Source organism: Alternaria conjuncta (genome assembly GCF_024043145.1).
Source record: "Alternaria conjuncta strain BMP 0040 chromosome Unknown scaffold_4, whole genome shotgun sequence".
NCBI classification, from domain to species: domain Eukaryota; kingdom Fungi; phylum Ascomycota; class Dothideomycetes; order Pleosporales; family Pleosporaceae; genus Alternaria; species Alternaria conjuncta.
The window spans coordinates 1,964,169-1,980,317 of NW_026250093.1; the positions used below are offsets into that span (position 1 = coordinate 1,964,169).

At 54.7% G+C, this 16,149-nt stretch overlaps 3 protein-coding genes across 3 annotated transcripts; 1 reads left to right on the top strand and 2 right to left on the bottom strand.

The window, feature by feature from the left end:
- Positions 1-1,786: 1,786 nt before the first annotated feature.
- J4E85_003521 (uncharacterized protein) lies at positions 1,787-4,888 on the top strand (the record flags this gene model as incomplete). Its single annotated transcript, XM_051467789.1, has 1 exon — positions 1,787-4,888. One exon carries the CDS (start codon positions 1,787-1,789, stop codon positions 4,886-4,888), a length of 3,102 nt encoding a protein of 1,033 aa, XP_051328948.1.
- Positions 4,889-6,990: 2,102 nt separating this feature from the next.
- On the bottom strand, positions 6,991-8,757 carry J4E85_003522 (uncharacterized protein; the record flags this gene model as incomplete). Its single annotated transcript, XM_051467790.1, has 1 exon — positions 6,991-8,757. The coding sequence occupies one exon, from the start codon at positions 8,755-8,757 to the stop codon at positions 6,991-6,993; it is 1,767 nt and encodes a 588-aa protein (XP_051328949.1).
- Positions 8,758-13,041: 4,284 nt separating this feature from the next.
- On the bottom strand, positions 13,042-15,144 carry J4E85_003523 (uncharacterized protein; the record flags this gene model as incomplete). Its single annotated transcript, XM_051467791.1, has 1 exon — positions 13,042-15,144. One exon carries the CDS (start codon positions 15,142-15,144, stop codon positions 13,042-13,044), a length of 2,103 nt encoding a protein of 700 aa, XP_051328950.1.
- Positions 15,145-16,149: the final 1,005 nt, after the last annotated feature.

Here is a 16,149-nt window from a genome sequence, read left to right on the forward strand (position 1 = left end):
ACATTCAGGGCACAGGCGGCGGCAGAGGTGGAAATACGTTTCGGCAGGTACTGCAAGGACTGCGGCTCTGCGTGGCAGTCATACGGGAAAAAGGTCCACAAATGCTGTGGGAGAGTTTAGGATTGCGAAACTGACGGCAGAGAGATGAAACGCGTGGTAATCCTCACATGACGGAGACGCAAAAACTCACCCCGCCAACAGGTGGGTCGATAAGTTCCCACGGTGCGTTTCACGTTGCAGATATTTGCTCCGACTGTTTTGTGCCTCAGAAGGCCGCGATGAAGTCAGTCGCAGTCGCAGTCTTGCACGCAGCGAGAGTCGAAACGATGGCTGTGGCATGCGAAGCGAGGCCAGGGTGTCCCGGCGGTGGTGAGCGCTGACAACAACGACGACCTGGACGACGAGTAATTCATCTCGAGCGCGTCGAGGCCGGAGACGGGACGGATTACATACTGTCTGGGGTGGATGCAATATGGCGCGGACCCCAACCTCTTTCCGAGGTATCTCGTCTGGGCCTTCCCGTCTTCAGGATGCGGCCTCCAGGGGCCTACTCTAGGCTCGCCAGGTTCGCCAGGTCCGGGGAACAAGGGCAGACGGGCAGTTTGTCGAGAGCCGTCTCCTGTGGAGCGGAGAGGGCGAGTATTTGTTTGCTAGGCGAGGGAGATGACGGCTACGCGTACGCTGCGAACCAAGATCGGCCGCGGTACGGTAGACAGGCTGTAAGGCGCGGTGGTTGAGTGGACTGGCGCGTTTGTGTAGTATGGTCCCAAGACGCTCATGGGTCTGACATGCTAGTGTCCTAGTGGTCGCAGCTGCCTCGTAGCGCACCGGCGGCGGTTGCTATTCCTGGAACGTCGGCGCTTCCACAGAGCCACTAGCGCAGCTCGCAGTTCGTCTCCCCCATCCATCGACAAGACGCATTCACGCCGCCTCAATCACGACACACAGCGTGCTCGCCTCGCCTACCACGACCCCCTCCTCCCACATCCAGGCGGCAGCGGCTCTGCGATCGACCGGCTTCCCTCGTCCGCACTGCCCAAGCTGGTCACCACTCTGCCCTCGACCCTCCCCATCGTCCAGAGTGCGTCGCAACAGACCCCCATCGTGAGCGCGGCACCCACCCTCGACCGCGCCTTCCTCACCACCGCCGCTCGCACCACCCGTACCCGCTGCGTCGCCCGCTCCTGCCCTTTCTACCCACTACGCCGCATCTCCTCAGGCATAGGCGCATCGCCGGCCCAGTCGCTCCTTCCCCCAGGCGCTTAGTAGAGGATCTGGTATTCTCGCTCCAATTCACCACGCCAGCGCCCCTCCCCACTGCTGTTGGCACCCAGGTAAGCCGCATCTTCTTTTCGTGTCCCAACTCCGCATTCCTGTGCCCTGTTGTCTGTCTGGGCGAGCATGACTGTAGTCGAGGCAGTGTACGGGCACCTGTCACCTGTCAACCGTTACCTGCTCGACCATGTGCACTCTACCACCAATCTTCGAGTCTGGGAGCAGCTTCTCAACCTATCTTCAGCCTCCATTCCCCACTCCCCCGTCCCGCCGTCCTCGTTTCGAAACACATGCGCCTGCCATGTCTGCCTCGCCCACAATATCCCATGATGCTGACACTCCGACTCTGAAAAGGGCTTTCTACACACCTAATTCTTCTTTCCGTTCCAAGAAACTCGAGCAGTCCTTCACCCACTGCCTTCCTTCATCCTCCACCTCAACGCGAGCTCCACGTTGGCACAGTAGCACCCGCAACCACTGCCCACGTTTGGCAACACCCACAAGTCCCAGCATGGTTCAGACGAGCGCGCGCTCATTCATGCCCATGCCCTCATTCGGCGCCGTATTTGGAGGAGAGCACCACAGCAAGGGCCAAAATGGCGGGAATGTAGCACGTCCTGCCACGAGCCCTAACACGAACTCGGGCACACCCTTCTCCTCCTTCCACATCCACAGCGAAAGTCGCGACAGTACATCGACGGGCTCTTCCGACAACTCCCCGACCACAACCATATCAACCATGGACTCGTCCTCGGTGACAGACCCCTCTCCAGGCGTGTCTCCCGAATCGCCCCTCGCAAAGACAATCACGCCCTCGTCTTTCGTTGCCGACTTCAGGTCAAGACGAGCAGAGGCACCTGTCGGGGAACCGTCTGCCGGCCCATTCTTCGAATTGCAGCGTCCCACAACACCTGCAAAGAAGCCTCGGAATCTCAAGAACCTTGGCATCAACACAGCGTCTTCGCTCAGCAACTTGCGCGCGCACACCCCGGCTCCCATAGCAGTTGCTCCCAAAGAGAAGAACAGCTCGGCACCGCCATCTCCGTTGTTTATCAAGCCACCGACACCCCCGAAGCGTCGACCGTCCAACTTGAGCTTGACAATTTCAACGCCTGGCAGCAACGAGAGCAAGCCAGTACGATTGCTCATACCCTCGACACCGTCCTTCAATCGCCCACCGCTTCGCCACTTCCAGTCATCTCCTTCGCTACCATTATGTTCACCGAGTACGAATCCAATGGGTGGTATGCAACTGCCTCCTCTACGACCAGTTGCACCTAAGCAAAGTGGCCTTAGCGAAGTCCCCTTTGAAATGGAAGAGGAGGAGGACCAGGAACCCAACTTCGATGTTCCCCAGTCGCGAGAGGAGAAGCCGGCTGCCTATCCCAACGGCCCCATCTGTATCTATGAGTCTGGCGTGTTCCTCTACTTTGAGCCAACTGCTATCCAAGCCACGACTTTCGATGTCATTATCAACGTCGCGAGCGAAGTGAAGAACCCATTCACCACACCAACGGTGGAGTCTCAAAAAGACATTGATGCCAGGCGCATAGATGGCCCACCAGCGGAGAATGTTGATTTTGCTACCCTTGGACAGCGACCAAAGCAATCATTCGGTATGGACGATGGCTCGCCAACCACACCCAAAGCCACGCCGGTCATGCAAACCATACAGCCGCGCGAGGTTGTGATTGAGGGCAAGACATACAAGACACCAGAGTACATCCACATGCCCTGGGAGCACAACACAGACATCGTTCCCGACCTTCACAAGCTGGTCAGGATGATAGACGAGAGAGTTCAGCGTGGAAAGCGCGTACTCATCCATTGCCAATGTGGTGTCAGTCGTTCTGCCAGTTTGATCGTTGCCTACGGTCTGTACAAGGACCCGCAGATGAGTGTGCAAGAAGCGTACGACAAGGCGAAGAAGCGAAGCAAGTGGATCGGACCGAACATGAACCTCATCATGCAATTGCAAGAGTTCCGCAACAGCTTGTTAAGACAAAACGAAAGCCGTTCATATCACAACCAAGGGTATGGACGCCGATCTGCTGGCCTTCCTTCCACCCGCTCCACAGGAAACAATAAGTACTCTTCGTACGATAGAGACTCTGGTTCGGGATCGCGCACTCCACGAACAGCGCCGCTACCACCCGACAGCGACATTAGCATGCAACGGGCAAGCACAGGCAACATGATGGCTATATCTCCAGGTCCCCTATCGGCACCCACTGGAGCCTTCTCAGCCGGTTTCCGTCGGTCCTGGGACTCGAGCCCTGCGCACTTTGATGTCCCATCCGAGCCCTCTCCGACGACAACGACGCCCTATGTCGACCCCACAGGTCACGTTGTGCCTGTAGTCTCCGTCACTAACGACAACGTGCCGACCATTCAGACTCAAGATGTTTCTGACAGCGAAGACTATTCCGAGCCTACTCTCAAGCTTTCCTCTGTCCCCAACTTCTCACGTCAACTTCCATTACGATTGGGCCTGAGCAACGACGAGGGCTCATCATTCGGATCAGGAGAGAGACACCTGGCGCCTCTACAACCATCAGGATTTGAGCCACTTCGATCCCCAGCTGTAGCAAGTTTCAACATCCCTTCCTTCAGCTCCTACGACGCATCCGATGCTGAGGTCATGTCGCCAATCAAGACTTCTTTTGACAACCCATGGCCGGCAGGCTACGATCTGGACAACGAACCTTCCGCGCCTGAGATTACTTCGCCAGTGGCTACGCAATTTCCTAAAGATGTCTTTGGTCGCACAGACGCAAGCCTAGAAGATGACTTAAAGTCGCCACGTGCCACGGAATTCCACATGACTCCACTGAAGCCAAGGATAGCAGATGAAGATCCATTCGGCTTGACATCGCCAACAAGAGCAGACTTCAATCCGTTCGACAGGCCCAGCATAGCGGCTATCAAGGACTCTGAAGCTGAGGATCGACGGCCGTCATTCCAAGCCATCCTACCGCCTGCCCATCAGACTTTCAACGGCTTTGCATCGCTGGACGGTACGGCGCAAACGAACCCCATGTTCCAGGCCCCCAGCTTGCTGTCCATGTCCTTCCCAAAACATAGCCAAGACGCCGGACCACGCATCGACAGCCTTAGCAATTCACCCGAAAAACAAGCCTTGACCCCTATCGACCCGGCTGAACCTGTTCCTGTAGCGTTCCCCAAGGCACCGGATACGCCCCGATCGCCTAGTCAAACCTTCCTTTCAACTCCCGCCAAGGCCATTCGCACTAGGTTCTCATCACCGAACATGCGCGAACAACGAAAGTTGCACAAGCTACAAACGGAGATTCAGTCAAAGCTGCCGAAACCTTCTGCTCCTCAACATGCTGCTGATGACATCGACGCTCTCATGTCACCGCGTGCTGAGGAGTTCACAAGGAATCCCTTCCATTTCGAACTCCAGTCTTCTGGCGACGACACGAGTCCGGTATCTTCCAACGAGACGATCAAGGACGGACGAAACGGCCATACCGCATGGGAAGAACCACTACCCCGGCAATGGACGCCTGAAAAGGCAACCGTTGACCCCCGGAGTCCTGTCCAAACTGGCAGTAACCCCATTGTTCGCAACATCTGGGACGTACTGTGAGCAAAGGCACAAACAGACCGAAACGCAAACTCAAAATATGCGGAGTGGACTTGCTCAATCTAGAAGCTTCCGGAGAAGACGCCGCGCGCACAAGATTTGGTAGCTTCGGCCGCCTTGTCGGAAATTACGCGACCTCTCTCCGAAGGATCGTCCTTCGCCAACAGGAGCTCGCGACGCCACCAACACTGAGCGTTTCGACTCCTGACAGCTGCATGTCACATTGGCCCACTTTGCAGAGTCGACGTTGGATGTGCAGCATCTCCGTTACCGTTGGCAGCCGATGCATTCCAACGGTCCGGCAGTCTCCATCTCGTATTCCCTTGTCATCAGTCATTTCCTTTGTGATCAAATCTTTCGTTTCTTTGCAAGTCCGTACAGCACGGCTTTACATATTCGCATGTTGGGGGCTAATGCGCGTTGAATTACGCAGAGTAATGTTCTAGTTTCTAGTACCCTAGTACCGCCATCCCCTCGACATACTGACACTCCTTACAACAACTTTTCCTCTGGACAAAACCATTACTACATTCGCTGCCCCTTTGTATATCTATCTCATCTCCTTACTTTACACACTCAGTATCGATGTTACGAGCCATGCAAAGCGACTGTCTTCTGGCAGAAAGCACCCACTTGCGATCTTGGGTTGCGTCCTTGGTTTTGTGTTTTGATTTTTCCATTTTTTGGTTCGCTTGGCGAATTCAGCCAGCGAAAGGCGTTTTGTGGGAGAGAGGGAGAGAAGGATCTTGACAGATGGATTGATCATATCCTTGGGCTTTTCCTATTTTTTCCTTTTCCCTCTCTGGATTCATCTATGGGTTTCTGGTGGAAAAGGCTATGTAAATGAATGGAACACATATTTCAACAATGGGTCGTCCGCTTACTTATGTGTGTTCGTCGTATATGCGATCCTTCGTTCGCGATACGGCCTCTCCCCACACTAGGTAATCTTCCTGATTAAGCGTACCCTCCACGGGCAGATGGATCAGCAGGGCAGGTCCAACCGAACACCGTTTTGTTGCTGACCAAACATGCGACAGCTGAAGTAGCATCTCTCATCTAACTAATGAAGACATCTGCTTACTTCGTTCCTTGCACACACCAAAGGCTTACATACATCTTACCTGCATTGCTTCTACATTATCTGGTGCTACAAATGTAGATCCAACCTATCTCTACAAGATAAGGGTTGTGCAGATCGCCGTTCTCGGTCGTGGAGGGGTAAAAAGGAAGGGTTGAACTGGTAACACGAACAGTGAGTGGGGGCTAGGCTGAAGGTAGTTGCGGTGTGAGATGGGGCAGCTCGCGCGGTTGAGATTGCGGCTCTGTGGAACGTGAGTGAGGGAATTACCATTGGAGTCGTCGTGTTTGCTCGTACCAGCAAAATGCGAGGTCAGATAATCGTAGACACATTTCCGTGGTGGAACAGAAAACATATGCTGGAAGAAAATCTTGGATCAGGTTGAAAATCCATTCAGGTTACTACTTTAAACTATATACTATGTGTGATGCGTGTGTGTATGTCCCAAAAGAGGACCTCCACGTCTACAGAAACAATAAGAACAAGTACCATGCCAATCAGGCTCATCATCTCATGTCCATCTCATCTCATCTCATCTCGTACCAAGCGAGCGTAGTATACCAAAAAAGCGAATGTATCCAGGTCTAGCCCGGCGCAGTGAGTGTCAATACAATACAACGAAAGTAATCTACAAGACGTACATACACGTCTTGCTCGATGAGTAGTTGGAGCAATAGAAAAAGCGATTGGAAAGCTGCTGCATCGAAATGTATTTCAATTTCGATGTGTATATGCAATTGTACAGAGAGATGATTGAGTGTGAGACTTGACAAACAAGACGGGGAGACGGAGAAACGCCAAACGCAGCACTTGCGTGTAGTTGGTCGTAGAACTGAACAGCAAGGAGATGGGAGATAGTAATGGGAAAAACCGTTCAACGCCTGTGAAATCGCAAATATGATCCCGGTGTTTCGTCCGAATAGCCGGGGGTTGGGGGTATCCTATGGGCAATTTGATGCCTATGTCGATATGTTTGTATGCATGTATGCGTTTCGCCTTTCCAATTCAAGGTATAACGGAACTACTAGTAAACATACGTAGCAGTCCTGCCTAGAGTAGGTTTACTAGCGTAGCCTCTATCAGCCCTGTCGGATTCACCAGATCTTGGTGCCCATCTGACGTCCTCGGGACCGTATCTACGGCTGTATTGGACTTCGTTGGGATCGATGCTTGTCTGGCGTACCCGGTGTCGGGGTTCGCTACCAATTTCACCGTAGAGTCTGCCTGAGCGGCCGCGTTCTTCACGAACAGGCGAGATGTTGCGACTCGACTCTGTGCGGCTTGGCATCGATGGCCGGGGCACGGTTTTGTATGATGCAGTGGTGGGTTCTGCCGGACGGTTGGGACCAATCGGGGGCTTGCCGATGGGCGACTTTGAACGGTGTTGGCGTTGGGATTGGGGTTCGCGAACAACGTGGCGAGGAGTGGGGGTTGGTGGGTCTTGGGACACACCAGCTCCGGGAACGGGGTAGTAATATGTCTTGACGGTCGACGATGGTGGTACGCTGGGGAAGGCGTCTCGCTCGGGACTGGCGTACTTCTCAGGGCTGTATTGCTCTGGAGTCATGGCCTCGCGAAGACCAGACGGGCGAGGAGCGGTGGCTTCCTTCCTGCGCGAGGAGGTGTTTGGAATGGTAGGCATAGTCGACGATCGACTCAGCGAAGGTGCTGGAGGCGTGTTCTCGGCATATCTGGCGGGCCTGCTGTCGGTGTACGAGCGTTGAGGCATCCCGCGGAGCTCAGCAGGTGATGAGGTTGTGTGCTTGAAGCTGGGTACCCGTCTCTCCTCACGGCGAGGCTCATCATCCCACTCGACAACCTCGGGAATACCGCGATCGGTACGGTCGGTGTCACGACGGGACATAGACGGTCTTTCCTTGCTGGGGCGAGCAGATGACCTGCGGACGGGCTCAGGTCGAGCACTGTCGCGTCGAACCATCCGAGGTGGGTCGGAGGTGTAGTAATCGCGCGAAGAGGCCCTGGCGGGCGACGGTCGGGAAGATAGGATATCCGCCTCGACGTGGGCGCGTGACTTGTGCTGGTATCGGAGCGCCTCTTCTTCCTGGACGCTCATCTTGCGTGCAGCAGGAACAGTGTGGGTGGTGGTGCCGGCATATCGGTTGTCTTCATAGGTGCGGCGCTCTTCTGCCTTCCGCCGAGCATCCTCTTCAGTGCGAGCCTTGAAGGCTGCCTCGTAGCGCGCCTTCTCGTCACCCGATGACTCACTGTCAACCTGGGTGAACTTGCGGTCGCTTCGGGTCTCCTTGGCACGCGTTTTCTCGCGATCTGAGCGCGATCTGTCTTCTTTGACGTGTCGCGAGCTCTTGGACTCCTTCTCGCGAGTAGATCTCGAAGATGATGTGGGTTTTGAGGGTTGTGCGTGGTATCGTGCGTGGTAGCGGTCGTCTTCCTCGCTCGCTCTGGGAGCGCGGTACTCGGTGGTGTATCGCGAAGGGCCGTTTGCGGCAAAGGAAGCACCACCTGATGTGGGGACGTCGAAGCGTGCAGTCCTGTCGCGTGGCGCACCTCCTCGCGCCGCCTTCTCCCTGCGCAGCTTGTCGAGCGTGATCTGCGCGTCGTACTTGCTCCTCTTCTCGTCGTCAATGAGGCACTCATAGGCCTGCTGGATGTTGTGAAACTCCTCCTGTTTCTGCTCCTTCAGCGCGGGGTCGGTGACCTTGTCGGGATGGCACTTGAGGACGAGCTTGCGGTAGGTGGCCTTGATGACGGCGGCGTCGACCGTGTTGGCGACGCCCAGGGCCTTGTAGTGATCGGGGAGGGGGTCGTCCATGGCGGCAATGGGTGTGGGGAGAGGGTTGCTAGGCGGGTGTGGGGTGTGGGATCTCTCTTATAGTGTGACAGCAACGACTGCTTGCGACTCAGGCCTGACACATGCGGATCCGGGCAATGCAGCGAGTGGAGGAGCAAGCGAGCCTGTGGCGGTGTTGGGCGGATGTCTGGCAGGCCGCAGCAAAAGCAAGGGAAGGAGCGATGGGCTTTGGGCGAGGCGACGGTGTGGGAGCCCTATAAGGAGAGTCGGGTGCAGTATGTGCCGTGGTGAGAGCAGAGCGGACGGAGCGTGCGGGTGTTCCTGCACGGCCTGACGAGGATGGCTTGCTTGAAATCGGCTGACCTAAGGAATTGTGGGTCGCTCAGGGACACAGACAGCGCGGATCGAAGATGGCGGAAACGTGGCGAAGAGACAAAAAAACTCGGATCAAAGACGCTGGACAAAGGAATTGTAGTGCTCGGCCGGCGGTCAGGGACAGGAGTGAGGCTGTGTTGTGCTCGCGACTGCGCTGCTCGTTGCCCGGCAGCGATGGCTCTACTTGCAGGCCGTAACTTGCGGTGTGGATGGCTTTGCGACGTCACCGTCAACCGTGCCAAAAAATGCCAATAGGATCCGGCGGGCGGTAGTCGGGATCGCACCGCGTAGTGTGGAATTTAAGAATCGTGGGAGAAGAATAAGATTGCGGCTTCGAAGAATAGAACAATGTGTGCAACGGGTAATATGGATTTGGAGAGCAGTCAGCCTGCACGCTTTGGGGGTGCAGTTGTGACTATATCAGGCTCTCATGCACAGAGCCCCAGGGCTTCGACAGCCGTCGAGGGCATCCCTGTGCCTCGCACTTGTCTGCTTTCTACCAAACTCGTCGCCGGCTGAAAAGAGCGTCACAGCCTCGACTCGACGCTGGCTAGTCCCCGCTCCACGCCCATCGCATCGCATCGCGCAAGCCGCTGCTTCACATGAGCACCGCTGCACGTCTCGTCGTCGGCCACGGCGGCTGCAAAACACACAGCCCAATCACGCCCAGCGCCCTCCACATGGCCCGTTTCGAGACTGGCGCCAAAACCGCTGCTGATAGGACCAACCCCCAGCATGGCCTGCATGACCACCGAAGCCCCAAGAAGCCATGCCAGAAGCGTGGAAGCACGATGTGACCACACCTGCTGTCCAATCGTGAAATGCTCACCAACCCCACCATGAACATTTGCAAGACATGACGAATCCAGCTGCACCCCAAGGGTACAGGTGAAGCACAAAGCCAGCGCCGACAGCCAACTCGTCACATTCGAGATCCACCCAGGCAATCCATCCTCTGCAGCGTCCGAGACACATGTGTTCCCCAGCTCAGACGGTAGCAGTCACCGGGCCTTCGGCACCCATCAATGCACATCCTCCGCACATCACTCGAGGCACGATGAGGGGCATCCCTGTGGCCCGTCGCAACTCAGGTCAGGGCACGGCGGTTGCGTCGCCCGTCAGGCAATATTTTGCTCTGCGTCCCAAGCCATGTGAGAGAGTATAGATTTGCTGCCACTCGATCCGTCCCGATGGCAGACGTTAGCCCGTGGCTTGATAGGACGATAAGATACGCTTATGCGGGGGTAAGGCGGGGCACTTCTGCATGTCACGCCCAATCGTGACATGGTCAGCTCACAAAGCCCACGAAGCACGTTCTCCTACGTGGTCCTCGTCCATTGCACACACTTAAGTGAGTAGGACACGAATGTGCTATAAACCAGCAGCAGTATGATGTAGGTGTTGGCTCGACAAGTGTGCTTTGCTGGCTAAGAATGAGATCATTTGGGACAGGTACGCTGCAGTTGATCCGTCATCCCACATTAGCTAGCATTATCGTGGTCCCAAAGAGCCCCATACAGGCAGCTCCATATCGACGACTATCGGCTTGTTGTAGGCCACCGACGTTTTGCCAGCGACCCTCGGACCCAGATACGCTGCGTTGATCACCGTGGTCTGGCTGCGTTCTTCCGTCCCTGGTGGAGGCATACCCCTCTGTCGTTCTGCGAGACGCTGAGTAGCCTCGTCAGGACACCCATGTCCGGTATCGCTCTCATCTGGATGCTCATCTGCATCGCCCCCTCGCCGTCCTCCTCCACTAAGCCCTCCCCACAGCGCCTCACTGTCCCGCAGGGCAACATCAGTGAGGCTCGCTGGTGCCGTCGGGATAAGCTTCTCACCACCACCGGACGGGGGCTGACGCCCTGTCTGATCCGGTGCAGACATTGCATCAGGCTGGCCTTCCAGACGGTCCCTTCGCGAGTCAGGCTGCAATTGACGTGTCAAGCTCGCATGGTGGTCGCAGCCCGAACCACGCCCTCTTCTCACCTGCATGCCCGTCGTCAAATCAACTAGAGAAAGTTTCTTGTTGGAGGCTCCTGGGTCGTTCCAGAACTGCACGCTTGGTACTAGGGTACCGATATCCATGGGCGTGGGTTGGTGATGTAGTAATGCATGTCTTTCTCTCCATTGTATCGTCTCCACGCCTCGTCCGTTGTGTATGTGACCGCAGATGTTCAAGATCGGCCTGACTTGCTCTAATCTTCTTAACAACGCTGGGCATCCTTCCCTTATTCTGTCTTTCTGTCCGCTTGTTGCTGCTACTACTCCATCGCATCGCCCCTTGGGCGGTGTATGCGTAACTACGATATCCACTTCATTTGGAATCTTTTTCCACACTTCTTCTGCTTCGTCGGGTTTGTACTGAAAAGCCCAACTTGCAAGTTGCTGCTTGGGCGTACGCGGACTCCCGAAGATGGTAAAGGACGTTCCCCGTTCTTTCAATCGTATCTCCGTATAGTCATTTTCAAGGTAGACGATGGACTTGGATTCCGTCAACAGTTTTCTACACGCTTCTGTGTCTTGAGGCGCAGGCCATTTCCACGACTCTTCGTTTTCTCGAAAGAATGGAGGATCGAGCGTAATGTCGTGATTCCCTGTCCCATTTCATCAGCACTTCTCTTCTCCATTATATCTGTATCTCTTGAAAAAGGACCAAGGGCATCCATTACCAGCAACCACAATCTTCGCCTCAAACTCCTGCCGTTCAAGCCACTCCACCGTCCTCTTCAACTCCGCATAACTCCCCTGATTCGTCAAGTCACCCGCGTGGATCAACACATCGCCAGCCGGCAACTTCGGCGTCTGATTATGCGTATCCGATATACAGACTAAACGCGTTTTGCGCCGTGCCGACATGCGTAAGTAGGTTCATGCACACATGTGCTAGTTGGCAGCAGTAGTAGTGATCGTGGTGGTAGTGAGTTATCGTGTGATCGATCAGGTACACGCCAACCAAACAGCAAAACAATGCCCAACTTCCCACGATCCAAGCTAACCCCAGCACACCCACCCAAAAACCTTCCTGTCATCATGCACTGCAAAGGAGCCGTGGAAAGAAGGTTTGGTGGAGTTAGTCCAGCAATCGCTATCACGCGGTTACGTCATTCCCCATCATGTCACGTTCGAAGGGCCTGGCCTGGCCTCGCCCATTTCCCAAACTCTCCGTACCCGCGTACCGCGTACCGCAAAGACAGCAGCATAGCATTTGCTTTTTCTCATTATTCGCCGGTGATCAACAAATGTCCCGGCCTCTAGGGTCCTTAGTTCCCTCTAGTGATGCGACAAGAAGATAGACAGGTACATCCGCAGCACGACATCGCCTCATCCCCGGTTTTCCACCATATCGCCGCACCTCGGCTCGCTTGAGTGCGGTGTTGTGCATTTTTTTGCCACCGCCACCCGTTTCGCGCAACCGATCTTGCGATGGCGAGTTCAGCCGCAAACTTCTGGATCTGCGGTGGTTGGGAGATGATGCATGTGGGAGTGGTTGGGCGGACAGAAAAACAGGTTGTTGGAGAATGTTGGTACTGCCGATGCTGGATTGCGATGGCGATGCGCGTGGGGATTGCGCTAGTACGGAAATGACGTTGCACGTGATGGATGCTTTGGGTAGGTTTGATGGATGATGGGAGGCAGGTGCGATGTCGAGTATAGCAATTTCATCTAAGGGGTTATCACGATATTGCAGAATGGAAGTTTTGTTCAGGCTTCACAGCCTTTTTTTTTTGTTATTTTCGAAGTACATTTTTATCGCGAAACAAGACTATGCAAAAACCAAAACTCCTTCGCTACAATTGAAGGGGTATCTTGACAATGACAAGCCTACTTAACGCCCTTATCAAAAGAAACCCAAGCCAACGTCGCCTCCGCGCCTCACTATGCCTAGGTGCTCCTCTCCTCCCCATGGACAGGGTAGTCGTCAACCTAGATTTAGCCATCGAGGACGACCTCAGCGGTCTCCTCGTCGTCCTCATCCAGGTTCATGTCATCGTCTGACACCATCCAGGTACTATCAGAGTCCTCACCCAGGTCGACGACTGACGTATCACCACCTGCGGACGCAACGTTGCTGTCCAGGCTATCCCTCCTGTTGCCATGGACAGCGTAGTTCGCATCGTCGTCGTCCAGAATGATGGGGGATCGGGAGCTGCTACCGCTGGGGACATTCCGTCCCGAGTGATGTGATCTGGAAGCCGGGGCCGGGGCCTCGAATGCGACGACTGGTCCGTCATCTAGGACGGCGTCTGTGCCCTGGATAAGCGCGTAGTCCCAGTCATTCGCCAGTCTTGAAGACCACTCTCTGTGTGCCCAGCGAGCGATTTTGCTCTGGATCTCATAGCGAACCTGCTCCGAATGGAACTCTGACTCGAACTGTTCAGGAAACCAGCGCTTGAGCTCAAGGTCGCAGTGCTCCAGCCCTGCCAGATGACGGCGCGTGATTGCATCCATGGAAATCTGACACATTTTGTATACAAATGGTCCGCATGCACCTCCATCTTCTTTGAACCTGTTGTTGGTGTTTTGATCGGGACTGTTCCATTGTGGGAGGTACCTCCAATCCTCTGGGTCTTCATCAAGAATATGGAGCATTCCCATAGACACATCCCGGCCTAAGTCTTGATAGAATCCCAGTCTGACGAACAGCGAATCAATATAATAGCATTTCTTGGAAATCCGATCCAGAATGGCGAGAGACCAGTGTAATCCACTGTGGCCATCGTTTTCGACACCGCCGATGCCATCGTTGATGACGATGAAGATCCAATTCTTGTCAGCGTAACGTAACCTATACTGTTCGTATTCCGCAGTATATCCTGACATTTGGGCGAAGTAGCAAATCTGGGCCACGGTGGAGTTGGCGATGCCGATTTTGTGAGCGTCGCCGTTGTACTCGCGGCGAAGCACTTCAAGAGCCATGTCTAGACTCTCGTCACGCATCCATACTTCCGCACCATATATCCGACTGTTGGTAGCGCCAATATAGTTGAAGGAGTCGTTATGTATGGTCACATCACCCAGCTCAAGGAACACTCCTTCGTTGTGGGTAGGCTGACCAAAGAAGACCGAGGCGAAAGCAGTATGTCGGGCAGGATGAGGAAGTTGCACCCAATGTGTAAGAGCGGGTAGCGGATCCACCTCCTTGTGTGGTAGCTCAGGGATGTCAAATGTCTTTGCAACGTCAGTGAAGTGCCCACTAAAGACAGGTTTCTGGTGACTGTTTACCTGAGATAATGCAAATTCCCAGTGATTTGTCTCTTGCTCCCATTCGGTGGTAGTATTCACATCGACGCTATAGCGGCGCTTCAACAGAGGGGGTCTTGTTTGCCTTGTGGGCAGATTCTCACGTTGAACACCGCGGGAAGAGATGATAAATATCTTGGCCGCTTGATATTTTATCAACCCACGTGTCTTCGAGAAGATGTTGCGTTGCATCTTTCGCTTAGCGAGTGATTCGGAGATGTCTGTAAAAGAGACCGCTGGATCAGGCGGCATGACCGTGTTGGATTTCGGTGGGGGCGGTGGAACACCTAATTCAGTCCACCAATCTGACGATACCGATGAACTTGGAGACTGGGGTTCTTCGTCCATGGAAGGCGTGTGTGGCGGTGTGACTGGCGGCGTCGTGGACATTTTGCCGGCGTGGTCTTGATTTGAGCGCGGGGAAGGAGGGCGGTTGTTGTCGACGTGCTCTTCCTCCGGTGACTGCATAGAGTCAGGCGCATTGTCCTGAGATTGTGAAGCCATAGTTTCATCGCTGTGTGGCGGCGAGGATACCAGACCTTGCGTCTCGGTCTGTGGTGTGACGCCGACCGCAGGTGAACCTATGCTTGAATGAGAGTTGGCATCGCCGTCAGATGCAGTCACGACATTCGAACAAAGAGGTTCCGGCTCGGCTGGTGATGAGGATCTGACAGTTTCTCCCCGTACTGTGGATGATGAGTCTGTCAGTGTGTCCGCCTCGTCTGATGCGGTAGGCGCGGCCTGCGCGACAACCTGGGCAGGCGCGCGCTCTTCAGAAATTTCGTCTGACATCGCAACGGCGCCGCAACGTTGTTTCCTGATTGGAATGCTACGATTTGGCGATGGGGAGTGTGTGCGCTTGAAAGTGGTGGGGATTCGCGTAATGGGGGCGTTTGCGAAGGCCTGCGAATTGACAAACACTGCTGGCTCAGGCGCTAAAGCGGTGGTGGATGCGCTTGATGGCGAGTTTGCTGCAGTTGAATCCAAAGGCGAGTGTAAGTCTGTGTCGGTCGTGTGCGGATTGCGAGTTGCGGGCTGACAAAAAGGCGTAGTTACTGGGGTGGTGTCGTGGTCGAGCGTCGCAGTAGAAGAACTCGAGGAACGGCGCGAGCGGCGCTGCGTCATAAGGCCACAGCAGAAAAGGTCCATGGAAGGTGAATGTGGGTCGGTGCGCTCTTAAAAACTGTTTGCTCCAGCGCAAAGAGCGTGATTGTTTCACAGCACGGATTCAGGGATGCCAGGGCATTCAGATAAGGTGAAGTCAGCGGTGAACAGAAGAAGGGGTCCTGAACTCAAATGAATACCATGCGATATAGACATTTCCGTGTGTAGGGCACGTTCGTTCCATGGTTGCATGGGTTCAGGTGTGGGTCGTCCAAAGAATATGGGAGAACAGCCCACATATATCTTGCAATTAACTACAAGGCCTTTGTGAATGGTCAGTATTACCGACAAGCGACGGCTCGTCCAGTTAACAGCCAGCAATGAACAATGCTGCGAGAGTCCGATTCGTAGCCAGCAGCAGACCTTCTTCATTATACTTGTGGGATTCACCCAAAAGGACTCCAGGTCGCAGAAGCCTGGCCATTCCAGACGCGCCGAATCAGTGAAAGTGTGGGCATTGCGTATCGTTCCTAGAGTCCGGTCTGCGATGGTGAAAGCCGTAACCTTGAGCACTGTGTCAGCCTTCATTTCATAGATGCACAAAAGGGGTTCGTAACTGATATATATATTCACAGAGGAAAAGGCGGTTTTGATATATGTACACGAAGTTTCAACACTCACGTTTTGAAGAGA